General features: G+C 34.1%; 7 protein-coding genes across 15 annotated transcripts in view; 4 read left to right on the top strand and 3 right to left on the bottom strand.

Annotated features, from left to right (window-relative positions):
• Positions 1 to 302: 302 nt before the first annotated feature.
• On the top strand, positions 303 to 1,337 carry RpL39 (ribosomal protein L39). Its single transcript, XM_025217538.2, has 3 exons — positions 303 to 460; positions 570 to 673; positions 1,230 to 1,337. Exons 1-3 carry the CDS (start codon positions 458 to 460, stop codon positions 1,276 to 1,278), a joined length of 156 nt encoding a protein of 51 aa, XP_025073323.1. The 5' UTR covers positions 303 to 457; the 3' UTR covers positions 1,279 to 1,337.
• A 132-nt stretch (positions 1,338 to 1,469) lies between these two features.
• On the bottom strand, positions 1,470 to 2,794 carry mRpL22 (mitochondrial ribosomal protein L22). Its single transcript, XM_011634071.3, has 4 exons — positions 2,603 to 2,794; positions 2,133 to 2,351; positions 1,849 to 2,062; positions 1,470 to 1,745 (listed from the first exon to the last, which is right to left on the bottom strand). The coding sequence occupies exons 2-4, from the start codon at positions 2,346 to 2,348 to the stop codon at positions 1,525 to 1,527; spliced, it is 651 nt and encodes a 216-aa protein (XP_011632373.2). The 5' UTR covers positions 2,349 to 2,351; positions 2,603 to 2,794; the 3' UTR covers positions 1,470 to 1,524.
• Positions 2,795 to 3,095: 301 nt separating this feature from the next.
• Positions 3,096 to 4,939, bottom strand: wal (electron transfer flavoprotein subunit alpha wal). Its single transcript, XM_011634070.3, has 4 exons — positions 4,738 to 4,939; positions 4,090 to 4,419; positions 3,555 to 4,004; positions 3,096 to 3,393 (listed from the first exon to the last, which is right to left on the bottom strand). Exons 1-4 carry the CDS (start codon positions 4,777 to 4,779, stop codon positions 3,217 to 3,219), a joined length of 999 nt encoding a protein of 332 aa, XP_011632372.2. The 5' UTR covers positions 4,780 to 4,939; the 3' UTR covers positions 3,096 to 3,216.
• Positions 4,940 to 5,305: 366 nt separating this feature from the next.
• On the top strand, positions 5,306 to 6,716 carry LOC105424035 (U6 snRNA-associated Sm-like protein LSm2). Of its 3 annotated transcripts, none has more exons than XM_089077017.1 (5): positions 5,306 to 5,477; positions 5,705 to 5,949; positions 6,058 to 6,104; positions 6,160 to 6,250; positions 6,362 to 6,716. In XM_089077017.1, exons 2-5 carry the CDS (start codon positions 5,947 to 5,949, stop codon positions 6,488 to 6,490), a joined length of 270 nt encoding a protein of 89 aa, XP_088933143.1. In that variant the 5' UTR covers positions 5,306 to 5,477; positions 5,705 to 5,946; the 3' UTR covers positions 6,491 to 6,716. The 3 variants fall into 3 exon arrangements, with proteins under 3 accessions (XP_088933143.1, XP_011632370.1, XP_088933142.1); XM_011634068.3 differs by having other exon boundaries at positions 5,313 to 5,477; positions 6,037 to 6,104; XM_089077016.1 differs by lacking the exon at positions 5,306 to 5,477 and having other exon boundaries at positions 5,656 to 5,949; positions 6,037 to 6,104.
• On the bottom strand, positions 6,130 to 8,652 carry LOC105424036 (carbonyl reductase [NADPH] 1). Its single transcript, XM_011634069.3, has 4 exons — positions 8,353 to 8,652; positions 7,727 to 7,987; positions 7,324 to 7,562; positions 6,130 to 7,238 (listed from the first exon to the last, which is right to left on the bottom strand). The coding sequence occupies exons 1-4, from the start codon at positions 8,371 to 8,373 to the stop codon at positions 6,935 to 6,937; spliced, it is 825 nt and encodes a 274-aa protein (XP_011632371.2). The 5' UTR covers positions 8,374 to 8,652; the 3' UTR covers positions 6,130 to 6,934.
• Positions 8,653 to 8,736: 84 nt separating this feature from the next.
• Positions 8,737 to 13,251, top strand: Vps39 (vacuolar protein sorting 39). 2 transcript variants are annotated; one of them, XM_011634067.2, is made up of 11 exons: positions 8,737 to 9,320; positions 9,413 to 9,586; positions 9,663 to 9,918; positions 9,990 to 10,222; positions 10,290 to 10,534; positions 10,641 to 11,060; positions 11,147 to 11,464; positions 11,545 to 11,971; positions 12,064 to 12,171; positions 12,337 to 12,661; positions 12,753 to 13,251. In XM_011634067.2, exons 1-11 carry the CDS (start codon positions 9,251 to 9,253, stop codon positions 12,811 to 12,813), a joined length of 2,637 nt encoding a protein of 878 aa, XP_011632369.2. In that variant the 5' UTR covers positions 8,737 to 9,250; the 3' UTR covers positions 12,814 to 13,251. The 2 variants fall into 2 exon arrangements, with proteins under 2 accessions (XP_011632369.2, XP_088933140.1); XM_089077014.1 differs by lacking the exon at positions 8,737 to 9,320 and having other exon boundaries at positions 9,449 to 9,586; positions 9,663 to 9,799; positions 10,133 to 10,222.
• Positions 13,252 to 14,379: 1,128 nt separating this feature from the next.
• beta-Spec (spectrin beta chain) overlaps positions 14,380 to 17,509 on the top strand; it is a 33,812-nt gene continuing 30,682 nt past the window's right edge. For all 6 annotated transcript variants that reach the window (XM_089077005.1, XM_089077008.1, XM_089077010.1 and 3 more), the window contains exon 1: positions 14,380 to 14,537. The gene's annotated coding sequence lies outside the window, so the exon portion shown is untranslated. The remainder of the gene's footprint in view (positions 14,538 to 17,509) is intronic.

The raw sequence follows: 17,509 nt of genomic DNA on the forward strand, positions 1-17,509 counted from the left end.
AAGCTTACAATTTTCTTATTAGTTGAAATGTGATTTTAAGACGATTTTGTCGATAATTTTTTAAACGTGTTGATTGATTCTACTATTGAAGTGTTTAGATCTCGAAAAATTTCTTATCTTATAAGTCTCGATCTACAATAGGTGATTTAAGTCTTAAGCCATAAGAAATTGATCAATCATAGTAGATTATTCTCCTATTCTTCGACTATGATTCGTCCATTTTTTGACTTAAGGCTTAAATCACCTATTGTAGATCGGAACTAACCAATCAACGTAACCTAAAGCAGAAAAACACAGCTTTGTGATTGGTTAATCTCATAGTACGAAATAATTTAATAAATAGTACACGGAGAGAACTCATTTCAGAACGCATTGCATTTTGTTAGCATCGAACGCCTTAACCGCATTGCGCGTGATCTTTCATTTTGTGAGTGCTAAGAAAGCGTAGAGAAACGTAATGGTGAGTTCTTGGTATATCCATTTATCTCTTTACCATCCCGTCTTTTAGCGTATAAAGATGCTTGGAAATTATATCTACAGACTCTGACCTTGTTTCGCATGTGTTTCAGTCGGCGCATAAAACATTTATTATCAAGCGTAAGCTTGCAAAAAAGCTGAAGCAAAACAGACCGATTCCCCAATGGGTGAGAATGCGAACCGGTAATACTATTCGGTAAGTTTAATGTCTAACTGTGTTTTTGTTGAATATTATTTCAGGCATTTACATATAATATGAGATATATTTATTCAATATTGGAGATACAAATGTTTAACGTTTTAATTTTCTGAATTGGTTATAAACACTGTTCGTTCTTGCACATAATTGCGCAAGCATTGTTAAAGTATATATATATATATATATATATATATAAAAGTGAATATTATCCATGTGATCCACTAATCAGCATTGTGAAAAAGAATAAAAATATTTTTCAAATAAGAGGAAATTTTAATATTTTTTTGTTTAATATTTTATTATAATTTATATGTATCATATTAATTTGACAGAAAGATCATTGTTATTACAATTTTAGTGCAGCTATAATACCAATATTTTTTTGAAATTATTATTTTATGATAGAATTTTATTATAGAAACGTTATTTTGATCCTTGATAATTAATTTTGACAAAACCCAACAATATTTATAATAGTTATATTGCAAGATATAATATTGTTATATAGATATTTATGATTCATAAGCTATTCTCATGTATTATCTGTTTTCAGATACAATGCAAAAAGACGTCACTGGAGAAGAACCAAACTAAAGTTGTAAATCATATAATTACTTATTTGATGATAAATAAAAGTACCACTTCTATATAAGAATTAAAATCTGTTAAATTATTTTTCTTTCATTGAATATCCATATGACTAGGACTAATTAACATATATATATATATATATATGTTAATAATATGACTTAAAAATTACATTTGTGATGAAATCAAATTAGAATAAAAAATATACCCTCTATACATATATAGTGTATATTTACAGTATTATAATAACATTTGTAATATTACAAAGAGTTTGGTACTTTGCGTAAGTGCATCTGTTTCATCCAGTCGTCTAATAATTCCTCGCCAGTCTTGGGATATGGCAGGAAGTAATATTTAGGTGGTGATCCTTCCTCTAAGCGTACGAAGTAATGGCAATATCTGTAGTGCACGATTCCCTTGCGTGCTCTAGCATGACGCCGTAAACCCTTAATCACGATACCTTTAGTACTGAATGATTCCGCTGTAAGAAATATTTGTCTTCATTATTGAATTATTAAAAGAACTGAAAATATATAAATATTAAAATAAAAATTTCAAATGTTAAGTGATATATGTATACTCACCGACCCACAAATTACTTTTAAATTCAACATTGTGTTCTTCCACAGCCATACGTTGAGCTTCCAATATAACTTCCTTCGCAATCTCTGCACCTTTCCTATGTATAAAACTCAATTGTTTCACAGCTTCATCCACAGACATTCCTCGTACAAAACTTGCGATGTACCACATCTTTTTTGGACTGTACTTTATATTAGCTTTCATATGGCATACATACTAAAAGAAAAATATCACTAAAATAATTGATGACTTGAAAACAAAAAATTATATAGACAATGTATTTTACAGCAGGTCTTCTTTCTTCACCCAGTTTTTGAGGTGGAAATACAGTTTTATTATAGTTTAAAAACTTTTTTGGAACTTGATCTTTGTGACAAATTGCAGAAATATGAAAACTGCAGGTTGGTGCAAAATTTGTTGCAGTCGACAATATATTCGCTCTATTTACAATGGATTTGCTATATGACACTAAATGCCTAATACATTGACGAATACTCTGCATATTCTGTAAACATAAAATTTCACTGTATATTGATTTATCTAAATCATAATCGATAAAATAATTACAATATATAATTTACTTAATAGTATAAAAATATAACAAATTCTACTAAGATTTTTTTTTAATTACAGAAATTTATATATAATAATGAATAATTATGCTTTATGGAATGACGTTCTTTTCCGTAAACATTTATAGAACGTAACCTATAATAATCGTTATTAAATAAAATCATATTGTAAATTCGTACTTACGGCGAATAAAGTATCTTTGTAAGATAAATTTTCAATTTACAAATGTATCCAGTACAAATTAGTTATCGATTATACTTGATCATTTAAAAATAAATTGATTTTGTTCTCTCTCGGAGCAAAGAAAGCAGCGTCGCGGCGTTTTAATATAATAACTGTCTAACCTCGACAGTGAAGATCGTGATGCTCTTCATGTTACAAATTCTTTAAAACACTGAAAGATCAAAGATAATTAAATAAGCACTTATTCAAATGTAATTATAAATAAAATTTTAATATTTTATAAAATGCTATTTGTTTTCTTACATTAAAATAAAACTCTTTTATTCGGATAAGAAATGTACCATTTTTATATAAACACAAGTCTAAGTAGAAAATAATCAAATAATTTCATTTACTTTTTTCAACATTTAGGATGAAGATAAATTCATTGCATTATTAATATTAAATTAATATTAAATAGATAGGTAATTCAAAATGACAGAAAAATAATAAATTAATTTTTAAAACTATAAAAATTTTATTTGTATATTTATATTTGTATATTTGTATTATAATATAGTAACAAAAATAATTATTTGTTATACATAATGTGTTTATAATGAGCTATTCATAATTTACAATTTCTCTGTGAGTTCGGGTACAGCCTTAAATAAATCTGCAACTAGTCCATAATCTGCTACTTGAAAAATGGGAGCTTCTGGATCTTTATTAATAGCCACAATAGTTTTAGAATCTTTCATACCAGCAAGATGTTGAATTGCTCCAGAAATTCCAACTGCAATATATAGATTCTGAAATCATATTAATCATAAAATTATTGTTTTACTCGAAACGATTATAAAGATAAAAGAAAATAAAGATAGATAAAGAAAGATAAAAGAAATAAAAGGATTAACTTAGATGGAGTTTCATGCACGTGTCGTTTTGATTATTAAATTAATTTGCTACTTACAGGTGCAACAATTTTTCCAGTTTGTCCTACTTGCAAATCATTTGATACAAAACCAGCATCAACCGCAGCACGAGATGCTCCTACTGCTGCGTTAAGCTTGTCTGCCAATGTATATAACAATTTGAAATTCTCTCCAGATTTCATGCCACGTCCACCAGAAATTACAACTTTGGCAGAAGTCAATTCTGGTCTATCGGATTTGCTGAGCTCTTGTCTAATGTACTCCACTAAATTCGAAATGTCACCAGCAGAAACATTTTCACATTTAGCATCACCACCTTCTAGAGGCAGCGGCTCGAAAGAAGTACTTCTTACAGATACCACTTTTAGCGTATCCTTAGATTTGAGAGTCTGGATAGCATTACCAGCATATATAGTGCGTACAAAGGTATCTGAATTTTTTATGCCGATAATATCACTTATTGGAGATACATCTAATTTGGCTGCAACCTTAAATAGATTTATATAATAAAATTAATAGATACATAACAATTGATGATTGATAATTTCTTGAAAAAATAAACTATAAACTAACCCTAGGCAACAATGCCTTTCCAAATGCACTTGCACCAGCTAATATATGTGTGAATTTATGTTCGTTATATAATTTAAGTATAAGTGGGGTCAATGATTCTGCAGTAAATCCTTTAAACGCATCACTGTCCGCGAGAAAGACTTTAGAGACTCCTTTGGCTTTACATGCATTCTGTGCAACTGTTTCACATTTTGTACCAGCGACCAATACAGTTACATCACCCCCAATTTTCTTGGCAGCTGTCAATGTATTGCAAGTAATTGGTAGTAGCTTTTCGTTATTGTGTTCGGCGATAACTAAAGTGGACTCGTAGCGTATCAACGAGCCAAACTGAAAATAAATAAAACATAAATAATATAAATTCTTAAATTATATTCTGAAAAAAATTTTTAATTAATAATTTTTTTGTAAATTTTTGAAAAATTTGTATTTACAATAATACAATTAATTAATTAAATTAGATTAATTAAAATAGTAAACAATTTTATGTAATTGCAAAAGTAAAGTATAAAAAATGCAATTAGTGCAAATGGGATGAATCTTTAAGGTCACAATCATTAGAGAGAGATACATATAAATCATATGGATGAAAATAGCGAAACAAATGAAGGATAAAAATTCTTCGCAAATTCGAAAATGTATGCTCACTTTGCTAGTAATCCGTAACGTTTTGACGCAAGTAGAGAACATTATTGTAGAAATTTGTGTTCTTTTCTTTTATCTATTAACGTTAAACTGTAAAAAATAGCGCTTTTTAATCAGTGACGATGGAGACCAAAGTCCAATTACGACAATACTTGGCAGTAATTTATAAATCATGGCACATTCATAAGAGTTATGATCATATTATACATTAAAAGTATACGCATATATTTTAAAAGGCTCTATTATATTTAGCTCTATTTATTACATTTACATTTATCGTTCTTATGTATTATATAGATATTAACAATTTTTTTCATGTATATACATTATTCAGCAATAGGTCTATGTGAATAAGCCTTAATGGGCAATTAAGGCTAATAACAAATTTGAAATTTTATTTTCATTTTAATTACATTCATTTTCATTCTTATCTTTTTCTCTTTGATGTCTTTAATTATGCATCTATTTCATTCAAACATAAACAGCATAATTTCAGTTTTATTCTAAAATTAAGTTTATTCATATTTGCACTTCCTGTACTTGCACTTCTCAGTTTTTTGGAGAAAAGGTGCAACACTTCGACCCATATTCTGAATCCTTTTTTGTTGATAAAAGTGCCTTTAAAAGTGTCTTATAAGCCTGATTAATTGTAAGCCATTTTTGGAGAGATACTTTTGTCGAGAAAAAAAGAATTCAAAATATAGCTTATGATCGTGATCAGTATCCAGAGGTGCATTCATTAGGTTCGTTACTTCTACTGTTTGCACTTAAGTTTTTTGTTCTTTTTTTCTATCATCTGCAAATATATCTTTATTCTGTTTTAAGTACTAAAAATTCTAGAGAATGCAAGCAACGCGAACAAATCTAGTATTTACAACAACATTGTTTGCACTTTTTACACTCGGGTTTCTTGTTTTTCCTTTTACCAATGCTTACATATGTATATCTACAGATATCTATCTCGTTTCAGGTGCAAACAAGTGCGAAATACTAGGTGCATATTAGGGAGCGCGAGTAACGCGACAAATTTTTTATTCCACGCATTACTTCCGCCAATCCGTCAGTTGGATTCGATGCTTCGTAATTCTTTGTAATAGGTTATAATTTTGCCGCTGAGATTGATTCGAAACGCACTTGTCATTATAAATAATCGTAAATTAGCATATACAATACTAAATATATAGTTAGAATAACCTCCTGCAAATTATAATTATGGTAAGTCATGACACTAATAGCGAGATTTGCAATATCTCTCTATGATTTTTTTTTTAAGTTCGGCAAAACACATATTTTTAATTTCAGCTGTTCTATTCCTTTTTCAAGTCTTTAATCGGAAAGGACGTGGTAGTTGAATTGAAGAATGATCTCAGGTGAGATATATGCATCTATAAAATATTTTTTTTTTAACATTGTATTTTATTTCAGTATCTGTGGTACATTATATTCTGTAGATCAGTATCTAAACATTAAATTGGCTGATATTAGTGTAACAGATTCAGAAAAATATCCACACATGGTACGTATCAACAGTAACACTAATGTGAAATTTAATCAACATTTAAGGAATATATTATAATATAGCCATTAAAATAAAATATAATTACAAAAATTATGTATTAAATTGCAGTTATCGGTAAAAAATTGCTTTATTCGTGGATCTGTGGTAAGATATGTACAACTTCCAGTGGATGAAGTAGACATTCATCTATTAACTGAAGCAGCACGTAGAGAAGCAATGAATGCTCAAGCAAGATAACTTGTAGTTTTATTAAATAATACTTAAGTAATACTAACTAAGTAATACTTAAATATAAAGAATCCATTTCTTCTGTTCATTATATACATTTCACATTTGATATAGAAATAATAATATATGGAATTGTTTTGCATTATTCACATAATTATTTTTTGAAAATGTGAATTACAATGTATTCAGTATATAGTTTTATTTGATCATTTTAAAATAAATATTTGTAAGAAAATAGTTATTTTATACTTGTTTCATGAACTCTATTCTTGTTCTTTATTGACTATAAATATATTATAAATGTAGTATTATAAATGTAAGTAAAAGTGTAATTTTAATAATTTTAATATGATAAAAAAATAGTGTCACTCAACAAACCTTTATTACCATTTGTATGATCTGTCATGCATTATAGGAATGTTAGTAAAAGGGGTCAGGTCCTGCTATATATGCTTACTTCCAGTCCAATACTGTTTTATCAGACCAGATATATTTTCCTTTTATTTCCGTATTCTCTGGCAACAGAGCGCAAAAAACTGGGACTGAAGCTCCTTGCTCTGGTGTTAAAGTTCCCTTATGGCTTGTCATTTCAGTATCAACATAACCAGGATGTACTGCATTTACTGCGATGTCTTCTCGGGGATCTGCATTAAACATGTTTTGATGAATACCAGCTAAAGCAGAGATGGCGATTTTGCTTGCTACATATGCAGAATTTGACCATCCAGTTTGTACATGCATGCCAGATTTTGCAGTCCTGGAAATAAACATGTATAAATCTTTAAAAAAATCTTCTAAATTGACGTAATTGTTTTTTTTTTCTAACAAATTAAAAGGCTTACTTGACAAAGTCACGCATAATTTTATCTAATTCTGCTTCAGTCAACTTTGGATTGGCCAATTTCTGTTTTAATGCCTTGCCAGTAATGTTAGACAGACGTCCAGCGCTACTGGACATAAAAACCACTCGAGCATGTGGTCTGAGTAATGGATAGAGAGTAGCACACACTCTACGTAAGCCAAAGTAGTTTACTCTAATTGTTTCCTCTGCTTGGACCGCAAAAGACTCTGCAGCATCCATCTGTAACAAGATTTATTTTTATGCTAATATTACGTGCTAAATATCTTTACAATATAAATTAAATATGAAAGGAATATACTTCTGTTCAAATATTATTCTTGGAAATTTCATTTCAAGAATAAAAAATTACAAATATACTTATTGAATATAAAGTTCTTAATTACTTTAAATGCTATGCCAGCATTGTTAACCAGTACATCCAAACCACCATGTGTATTCTGCAAGTAATCTCGGAACCTTGTGACACTGTCATCATCACTGATATCCAACTGATGGAATTTTGGTTTAAAGCCTTGCTTTTCCAATTCTTTAACAGCACTCAAACCACGAGTAGTGTCACGAGCTGTTAAATAAACATCCCCATTGAATTGTTGACACAGCAATTTGACAATAGCAAAGCCAATTCCCTTGTTTCCACCAGTGACCTGAATGACAGTATACCAATTAAAATGTTTTTCTTTTTTATAACTGCTGTGCTATATTTTTTACTCAAAATGACACAAATATGTGAATAGATCCTAAGGAATAAGAAAGGGAAAAAAAGACTAAAAATAGATCTCAACTATAAATAACAAAAACTTGTTTCCTGAGGTTGAACTTTTTCTTTTTCATCTTTCAATGTCAAGTTATATATTATTTCTTTTTAAGTACAGAAAATATAAGTACAACTTAAAAAAATTAAGTTTATTGTATCAATTTTTGGAAAAAATACTTGACAGTTTTTGGAAAAAATACTTGACAGTGAAAATGTGAAGATTTCTCATTTCAGAATCTTTGCAGAATTACGTACCACAGCTATCCGTCTTGTCATTTCGTAAATACAAAAAAGATTCGCTTTATCTAAGAGATTTCACCTTCTTCGAGTTCAAATGACACCAAATCTTTTTAACAGATGCTTATATAGTCAATGTTTTATATCTTTTATCACATTCGCATTCAACATCTGATACGACGATAATTTTCAGTCACAATAATTAAGTAAAATTGTGCAGATAAGCAATTGACATAATACAATGGAAAAAAAAAGAAAAAATAAAAATTTTCACGCATACATATGATGTTCAACACATTCGCCGATATATATGTGACATGAAGTTACAATAATAAACGTTAGATCTCGCTACTTACTATCTTTAGGATTACTTTCTAAAATCTTTACGAAAATTTTATTTGATAGATCTTTGAGATCAATCAAAAACATTTGTAAAATTTTGGAATAATTAATGAAAAATTTTCCTCGAAAATGAACACTTTAAAATTGAGATTTCGAACGAAGAGAAAATTGACCAATTGTATTTGAATATTTTGATTAATTAACCAATATGATTGGGCAATTCTTTCTTAGCCTGAAATCTCGGACTGATTTTTATAGCCGTGATCCGATTCACATTCAAAGCTATTAGCATCATTCTATACTTGTTTTACATCTAAATGAACAACAAAGATAGAATGTCAATAGCGCTTTGAGTATGAATCGGACCGTAGCCTAACATCGTGGATATAAAGCTTAAGGCAAACACTCAAAATTATTAAAATCCGTTCATAGCCACGAGCCAACTGTCATTGGCGCGATGAATATTGAAGCATGTTTGGGAGAATGCAGTAAGATGCACTCGAATGCGTTGTCGACCAGTGAGCTATTGATAGTTTGAGAAATTTATTTGCTACTTTTTTTTAAAACCGCAACGATGCACGACGCTTACGAGGAAACGTCTATATTAAATATCACTGTGCAGATTGAATCTATGGCTGCTTATGGTAAGGGATGACCCCTAATCGTGTAATGAGATTATCAATGATTCCTATCAATTAGATCAGATGTTTATTCTTTTTTGTATTAATTGTTTCAGATGACAACTTATTGATAGGTACCAGGGAAGGTCATCTTCTTATGTACAATGTCCCATCGATATTCGATGACAGTCACAAACTGGAATTATTACGACACAGCAAGAACTTTAACAAGAAACGAATCAATCAGATAGATGTTGTGCCAGAATACAATTTACTGATTATCCTAACAGGTAACATTTTAATTGCAACGAGCTAATTTATTAAATAATATTTCTACTTCTCAATTTAATTCTAGAATAATTACAGATAATATTGTATGCATTCATGATTTAAATTCACCAAATTTTCAACAAATATGTCAATTACCAAAGACTCGTGGTGCTACTCTGTTTACCCTGGATATTCAGTCGACTCAGAGCCTGACAGGAGAAAAGAACACAGTGGTACGTTTGTGTGTCGCTGTTAAACGTAAATTGCAACTGTATTATTGGAAGGGAAAGAAGTTCGAGGAATTTAAAGATTTTGAAATAACTGTGCCAGACATACCTCGTCAATTATCATGGTAATATATAACATTCAAAAATTACAAAAATGCCTGGAGTATGGTTTTATTGATCAATTTGTATTATCAAGGTGTGGCGAAACATTAATATTAGGATTTCGGGGATTATCTTATACTATTTTTGATCTAAATGGCAAACCTAAGGAACTCTTCCCTACTGGAAAATCTCCAGAACCCAGTATTACAAAATTATCAGACAATTCTTTCGTCCTAGGCAAAGATTCTCAGTCGGTCGTCATGGATACAAAAGGAGAATTGGTTCAACATAACCCATTAAAGTGGTCAGATACACCTAATGCAATAGGTATAATGAATAGACTGTTATCATTTTCCATTTATAATTAATCAAGTTTTTCTGTAATACATTTCAGCGTGGGATGATCCTTATTTACTTGGTATAGTGCATGACAGATTGGAAGTGTATACATTAGAAGGATGTCTTCATATTCAGACAATAAAAGATCTAAATAAAGCTAGACTTATATATCGATGTAAACAAGGGAGAGTCTTTGTAGCATCCATTAGCCAGATTTGGTGTGTCAAGGCAGTTGACGTTACTTTGCAAATTAGAACTTTATTGGAGCAAAATCAGTTTCAGTTGGCGCTTAAATTAACCGTATGTTAATTGTATTTATAATGTCACTGTAAATTATAATTTGTTGAAATATATTAATATTTTTATATTTCAATGCATATCTTATGCATTGTGTATATTTTTTTAGAGCTTATCAGCTATAACAGATGAGGAGAAAGCCAAACAAACGTATAAAATACAGACATTGTACGCACATCATCTGTTTTACAATAAGCGATTTCAAGAGGCTATGGATTTGTTCTTAAAACTGGGAACTGATCCATATGAAGTGATTAGATTGTTTCCAGATTTAGTTACGCCTTCGACTAGTACTCATGAACTTAGTGAATCAGCACCTAATTTGCCAAAGTTGCAAGATCACGACTTAGAAAAGGGTTTACGTGCATTGATAGTTTTCTTAACTGAGGTCAGGCATAAGTTAATGGCAAAAGATAAAGAACTTAGCAAGGAGAAAAACGGAGTAAATGGAGAAAAAAATTTAACCGCGGTTGCTACCGAACAGCTTTTAAAAATTATAGATACTACTCTTTTGAAGTGCTATCTGCAGGTAAAAAAAAGAGAAAGATAAAAAAATATAAATGTGTGAAAAGTTTTTTCACGATTTATATAGAAAAAAATTGAATTTTGTTTTAGACCACTGATGCTTTGGTGGCGCCTTTACTTAGATTAAATCACTGTCACTTGGCAGAAGCTGAGAAAACTTTATTGATGCATCAGAAATATCCAGAGCTCATTATATTGTATCAAACCAAAGGACAACACAAAAAAGCATTAGAGTTATTGGAGAAGCATGCGAAGGAAAACGATTCTAGTCTAAAAGGTATTGAGAGAACTATACAATATTTGCAACATCTTGGTAAGGATCACATGGATTTAATACTGAAGTTTGCTGGATGGGTTTTAACTGAGGATCCTGAGCAAGGCCTTAGAATATTTATGGAAGATATACAGGTTCTGCCTCATGGTTATCACTGTTTCATGGTTTCCATATTTATTATTTTTTTTATTTATGCATTTTGTTGCATTTGCAGGAAGTTGAAAATTTACCTAGACCAAAGATATTGGATTATCTCCTATGTTTCCATAAAGACTTAGTAATACAGTATTTGGAACACGTAGTACACGTTTGGGAAGATACCAACCCACTGTTTCATAATGTCTTGATACATCAGTACAAAGAAAAGTGTTTAGCCGCCATGAATGCAAATGCATCGCCAGCGGAGAAAGAGATCTTGCAACATATTCGACAAAAATTGCAACAGTTTCTAGAAAAATCGGCGTATTATACGCCGGAAACGATATTAGTGCATTTTCCATTTGACAGTTTATTTGAAGAACGCGCGATTATACTCGGACGACTCGGTCGTCATCAGCAAGCTATCTCGATATACGTTAGTCTTTTAAATGATATACCACGTGCAATACAGTATTGTCAAAATGTATATACAAAATATCAAAGTAAGTGACTCCTAAAATAATTATGTTTAATTAACCGGATATTAATTAGCACAAATAATATAGTATAAGTATTATTTGGGCATTGTTTTAAGGTAACGATCGTACGGAGAGGCAAAAACAAATAAATAATGCCGACGAGGTGTATGTTTTACTGATTCAGCAATTATTAAAACCTAATAATGATGGAATTTTAATGGCTGGTGAATATTGACATCAATAATATATCTAATGTATATGCAACTTGTTTAATGCAATACTATAATTTTTTATTTTATGTTTTATTTGGATTTCTCATTTAATTTCTTATATATATATATATATATATATATATATACCATATATTTTTCATATTTTACTTTTTTAAGGTTGTAATCTGGAAATTCAAAGAACAACACAGCCAGATTTAGAGATGGCTCTTCGACTGCTAGAGGAACACGCTTCAAAGATAAATCCTATGAAAGTTCTGGAGGTTCTACCGGATTCCGTTCCTATTGGTAGGATAAAACACTTTCTGGAAGTCAGTTTACAGAATAACTTGAATGCAAAACGGAGAACGCAGGTTCTCAAAGGGTTGCTTTACGCGGAACATTTACAAGTGCAGGAACAACGGATGCATTACGAATCACAGAGTGTCCTCATGACAGAATTTAACATATGTCCAGTTTGTAAAAAGCGATTCGGTAACCAAAGGTTCGTACATATAAGTTTCGATAATGCGATATTTTATCATGTAAACTAATTTTCATAAATTATTTATGATATTAATCTTCTTTTCGATTAGTGCTTTTGCGAGATATCCGAATGGCGATATAGTGCATTACTCTTGTCAAGATCGCAAGTGATAAAGATCGCAAGAGATAAAGGAGTCGCAAAATTATATATAAGTCAAGTCTTATAATATATAAGTCTAAGATTGTATATATCAAATATATGCATTTTATATAACGTGAATTTCGCATATGAAATTCCAATATATATATATATATTGTTACGCAAAACTCATGAATTATTAAACTTAAAATTAAAAATTATTAATGAAACTACTTTTCATAACAAATTTCTTAAGTCAATTATTACGATTTCTTTTCTGTATGCTATATTCATTATATTCATTATAATTACAAGAAAAAAAAGTGAAAAAAATATCGATTATACAAAACACGTAAGTATTTTATCGACATATTTTTACAAAATTATTGTGATTGAACAATTACAATAGTAAGATGTCACAAGAGATGTTACAAATAGATAAATAAATAAAAAAAATTCCAAGAATACAATCGTGTTTTTCGGTGATTTGAATTTTGCGAATATGTCAGTACCAAGACGCGATTGGTTGCATAGTTGCCTGCGTGATATACGAAATTAAAGTTTGCCAAGTTGAAAATTATTGTGATTTTTCTCGCGAGGGTAATTACGAATCCTCTTTTTTTTCGCATGGGTGACGCGGACGATATACAGCAAACGTAATATACATGTGCTTAATAACGCGAGAAAGAGTTAGAGTTCGAACAAATGCAATACGGAGGATGGGGCGTGACCGCGGTCCAGAATACGGATTGATGATGTCATAAGCGATCTTGTATTCCTACGCCGGCCGGCGTAAGACGGCACCGAGAAACAGGTACAGTAAATGAGAATATTTACAAATCATCCGGAGAAGTATCTCATCGCATCTTGGAATTCATCCATCTTATTTAGTTCAATGAAAAGTTTCGCGTACATCAATCTTGTTTATATATTTTTAATTATATATAATTATATATGTCATAAAAAGATTATAAGTACAAACAGCTTTGTTTCCACATTTGCAAAATTTGGAATTAAACGTTGTATCTTGTTTATTTCTCTCAAAAACAAATATTCGTCATTGTTCAAATATATATTTAATGATGCATTATTTGAATGGCTTATATAGGTGAGTATCTCACATCCTTGGTATCATAATGTAGTGCCAATGATATATAAATTATATCGATTAGCGATGATTTTACAGAATCGAATATTTGAAGGTATGTACATAAAAAAAGAATACATTCTCGAGGAAAAAGTTTTTTTAAAAAAAATTTGTTCAAAAAGTCTTCTCTATTAAGTCTTCTCTAGTTAAGACTTTCGATCTCTGTAAATCTATTTTATCGTAATATAAACTGCAAATACATATGAGAAACAGATAGACGCTTGTTTGATACTGCATACTGTACCGATTTCCCATAAATCCCCGCGCTCGTCACGGAACCGATTTTTCGGGTGACATTCGAGCGCGGATTCGAATGAAACGGCGCCCGCGCACGAACATATTTCTCGTTCCACATCAAGTATTTTTTTCCAATTTTCCGCGTTAAGCGGTCCGCGCGCGGGCGACGAAGCGGGGCTTTCTGCGCGCAGGGACTAGCTGCGGCGGCGTAGGTGCGCGCGGCGCGCCGCTCAGTCGGTTGCGCGCCGGTCGAGTGTGTGGACGGGTGGATTGGTGTTGGATCGTTATTTGGTGGTATTTTGGTGTACCGGGCCGGGGACTTTTATGCGAGTTGCGAGGCGAGCCGGTGCCGCGGGGTGTCCTTACGCGAGGGTAAGTAAACCCGACGTTGCGCGAGGCCGCGGCCGCACGCCCCAGCGTCCCGACGGAAACGCGGACGCTGAACGGCGGCTTCGAGTCGCCGCCTCGGCTCGGTGACGGGTGGATATCGGTGTCGGGATAAAAATGGCGTGCGCCGCCTCGGCTTCTCTCTGTCTTTCTCTCTCTCACGTTATATCTCTTTCTCTCCGCGTGAATACATAGTAGGATGCCGTATAGTGTACCTCGTGGGCGATCGGTGCCGGTGCGTCGCGACGATGAGCCGATAACGATCGCGTCCTGTTCGCGTAGGGTTCGTGTCGCGGGGTCGCGTCACGACGATGACGACGACGACGACGACGGCGGCGCCGTCGGAGCTTACGGGATCCTGCCGGCATCGATTGCCGCCGCTGCCGTTGTCATCATCGCCGTCGCTGGCGAACGTGTTTCTTATCTCATCGAAGTCGTAGCCCTCTCCCCCTTCACCTAATTTTCCTCTGCGGGTTTGATACCTCCTGTGGCGATATCTCGAGCGGGGCGTCGCCGATCGAAATGTGTCTCAATCGGCAGATTTTTGCCGTCGGCCAACTTTAATTTCCGCCATGGTATCGAAATTCCTCCTTGCCGTCTCTTCCTCCGCTATCTAGTCATCCGTCTCTCCCTCCCGCCCTTCCTGCCGCCAGCGCGATTTTGTTCATCTATCAAGACGATTTATCTGTCGGTGACCCAATTTCCCGGCGCGTCCATTGAACGCGCCGAGCAGCGGAATCGAACGTAAAACTTGGCGTCCGCGCGTCACGTAACGTATTGTCGCGCGTACGCGATGAGCGGAATCGCGTCCTCGAGATTTTTTTTTTAAATTTTTTTACAAGCACGTCGGACCGCGCGGTGATGCGACAGTCGGGAGCGAAGGGTACTCAACGATGCTCGGCGCGACGTTAATCGCGGGGGCTCCCCCCCCTATCGCCAGCGTGTCAGCCTGGCTTCAAATTGATGTCAATGGGCGTGGAAGGGCAAATAAAGCGATCCCGCGATTCGGTCGCGCGCGAGAGATAAACTCGTCCTTGTACCTGTCTGCTCGCGGCTCTATCCGTGTCGCGCATAAAACACGTATCTAGTGAGGCGCTCGTAAACGCTAAAGTCGTATAGACGTTAAGAGAGTAAGATTGGATCTTGCGGAGCATAGCAGAAGTCGAATTTAGGGATTTTGATCCCCTTTGCTGTCTCTTCTCGATCCGAAAGCAGACGTGTGACTTCGTGTGACTTCATCGCTTCTTTTCCTACTAAGACAGGCTATTATATAAGAATTATCATTCATTACATTGAGTCGTACAGATAAATCTCAAGGATTGGATTGAACGCGTATTCTCGAGCTTTGTCGATAGTTATGTTTTATGTAAAATTTTATCGTCAAAGAGCGATAGCTAAATGTCTATGTACGAATTAACTGTTAGTTTTAAGATATCAACAGATATACATATATATATATATATATACATTATATATGTAATATTTTTGGTATTATCGAAGGGAATATTCTCTATTCAGTTTCAGCTAACGATGATCTAATACATAATGTTTTTGTATCCAAACATCAAATCTTGCAGCAATATTAAAAGTATAAAAGTTCTCTCTTCTAGCGACACTCGACTAAACTTCAAAATATCTTCTTGTCCCACTTTTGCTGCGTCACTTCAACTTGTATTCTTATCTGACTCGGAGAATTAATGTGCTTTCTGTCGTTCGCCGGGATGCGAATAAATTCGCGACTGAATTATAATCGTAGTATCCACTGAATCTACCATCTCGCGACGATAGCGGAGAGTTTTCCTGATTTACAGTCATTTCCGCGTCCAGCTGGACAGCTGGCGCGTCGATTTCGCATCTAGTTCTTCCATCGCTTGACGGAAGTGCGTGCATGCGTATACTCGTTCGTTCGCTCTCGCAGATGTACGAGAGAAGGAAGAAGCATACGCGCTCTTCGTATCGTTTACGCGGCATGCGCTATTTCGGGAGTACACGCAACAACGTTAACCTGTCAGGGGAAGATAGAGTTAACCCCCCTCCCTCATCTCTCTCTCTCTCTCTCTCTCTCTCTCTCTCTCTCTCTCTCTCTCTCTCTCTCTCTCTCTTCTCTTTCTTTTTCTCTCTCTTTCTCTTTCTCTCTCTCGTGCGAAAAACGGAACTCGTTTCAAACTTGGGATTCTCGTTTCTCGTTTGCGTGGCAATTTCTTCCTTTCATCGAGAAACGACTCGTAAATTTTATCGAGTCGCTCGTAATATCGCTTCTCCGCCGATCGGAACCGCTCTCCGTGGGGATCGCGAGCGCGGTTTCGTCACCGGCGCCGAATTCAGAGCTGAGTCACTCTAATCGCGAATCGAGCGGCCGTGCGGCCGCGAAATGTTAAGGTCGACGAATAGAGCGTCGCCTCGCGAAACGCGAGTCCAGCTGTCGATATACACGGGATGTTACGTCCTTCTCCTCAACCGTGTGCGAAATAGGCAACCAGGGAGGGGAATAAACCCCGGAAAATGGGACTTCCGTTTCGGCTCCCCCATTCCTCCCGTGCACAACGATCATTAATTTTTCGCGGAAATAACACTAATTTCTTTTTTCCTTGAAAAACTACGGTTCGACCGTTGTACGAAGTCGACTTCAGAAATGTGTATATAATTTGATGTCATTTGTCTGTACTTGCCTGTCTACGAAGAAAGATCTATCGAGCAGAGTCGAATCAGAAAATATACCTTTTGTGTTCGGCTGAATGGCGATTGCGATGCGACATTTCTTTGTGGGACTGATCCGACTGCGAATAATCGATAATCCATCATATCACTGACCTTTGACTGCATTTAAAGTACGCGTCCTGCCGACGCCCTCGGTCACAAGTGACTCGATCAATTCAATCGAGTGTGCTGTGTTTACAGTTACGTCATGGCGTATGCCAGTGGTGAACATACTTGTCTCCGGCATATATTAATAAATT

The sequence above is a fragment of the Pogonomyrmex barbatus genome, unplaced genomic scaffold, assembly GCF_055798465.1.
Source record: "Pogonomyrmex barbatus isolate J1 unplaced genomic scaffold, ASM5579846v1 scaffold2, whole genome shotgun sequence".
Lineage (NCBI taxonomy): Eukaryota > Metazoa > Arthropoda > Insecta > Hymenoptera > Formicidae > Pogonomyrmex > Pogonomyrmex barbatus.

Coding starts and splice junctions, on each gene's coding strand:
- RpL39 (XM_025217538.2), top strand. Junction 674..1,229: donor CGAACCGGTAATACTATTCG/GTAAGTTTAATG, acceptor ATCTGTTTTCAG/ATACAATGCAAAAAGACGTC.
- mRpL22 (XM_011634071.3), bottom strand. CDS start 2,348: ATGCAGAGTATTCGTCAATGTATTAGGCATTTAGTGTCATATAGCAAA. Junction 2,063..2,132: donor GTGAAGAAAGAAGACCTGCT/GTAAAATACATT, acceptor TTTTTCTTTTAG/TATGTATGCCATATGAAAGC. Junction 1,746..1,848: donor TAAAAGTAATTTGTGGGTCG/GTGAGTATACAT, acceptor TATTTCTTACAG/CGGAATCATTCAGTACTAAA.
- wal (XM_011634070.3), bottom strand. CDS start 4,779: ATGTTCTCTACTTGCGTCAAAACGTTACGGATTACTAGCAAA. Junction 4,420..4,737: donor CGTTACGGATTACTAGCAAA/GTGAGCATACAT, acceptor ATTTATTTTCAG/TTTGGCTCGTTGATACGCTA. Junction 4,005..4,089: donor GAAAGGCATTGTTGCCTAGG/GTTAGTTTATAG, acceptor AATCTATTTAAG/GTTGCAGCCAAATTAGATGT.
- LOC105424035 (XM_011634068.3), top strand. Junction 6,105..6,159: donor GAATTGAAGAATGATCTCAG/GTGAGATATATG, acceptor ATTTTATTTCAG/TATCTGTGGTACATTATATT. Junction 6,251..6,361: donor CAGAAAAATATCCACACATG/GTACGTATCAAC, acceptor ATTAAATTGCAG/TTATCGGTAAAAAATTGCTT.
- LOC105424036 (XM_011634069.3), bottom strand. CDS start 8,373: ATGACAAGACGGATAGCTGTG. Junction 7,563..7,726: donor ATGCTGGCATAGCATTTAAA/GTAATTAAGAAC, acceptor ATCTTGTTACAG/ATGGATGCTGCAGAGTCTTT. Junction 7,239..7,323: donor ATTATGCGTGACTTTGTCAA/GTAAGCCTTTTA, acceptor GTTTATTTCCAG/GACTGCAAAATCTGGCATGC.
- Vps39 (XM_011634067.2), top strand. CDS start 9,251: ATGCACGACGCTTACGAGGAAACGTCTATATTAAATATCACTGTGCAG. Junction 9,321..9,412: donor TGAATCTATGGCTGCTTATG/GTAAGGGATGAC, acceptor TAATTGTTTCAG/ATGACAACTTATTGATAGGT. Junction 10,223..10,289: donor AGATACACCTAATGCAATAG/GTATAATGAATA, acceptor AATACATTTCAG/CGTGGGATGATCCTTATTTA.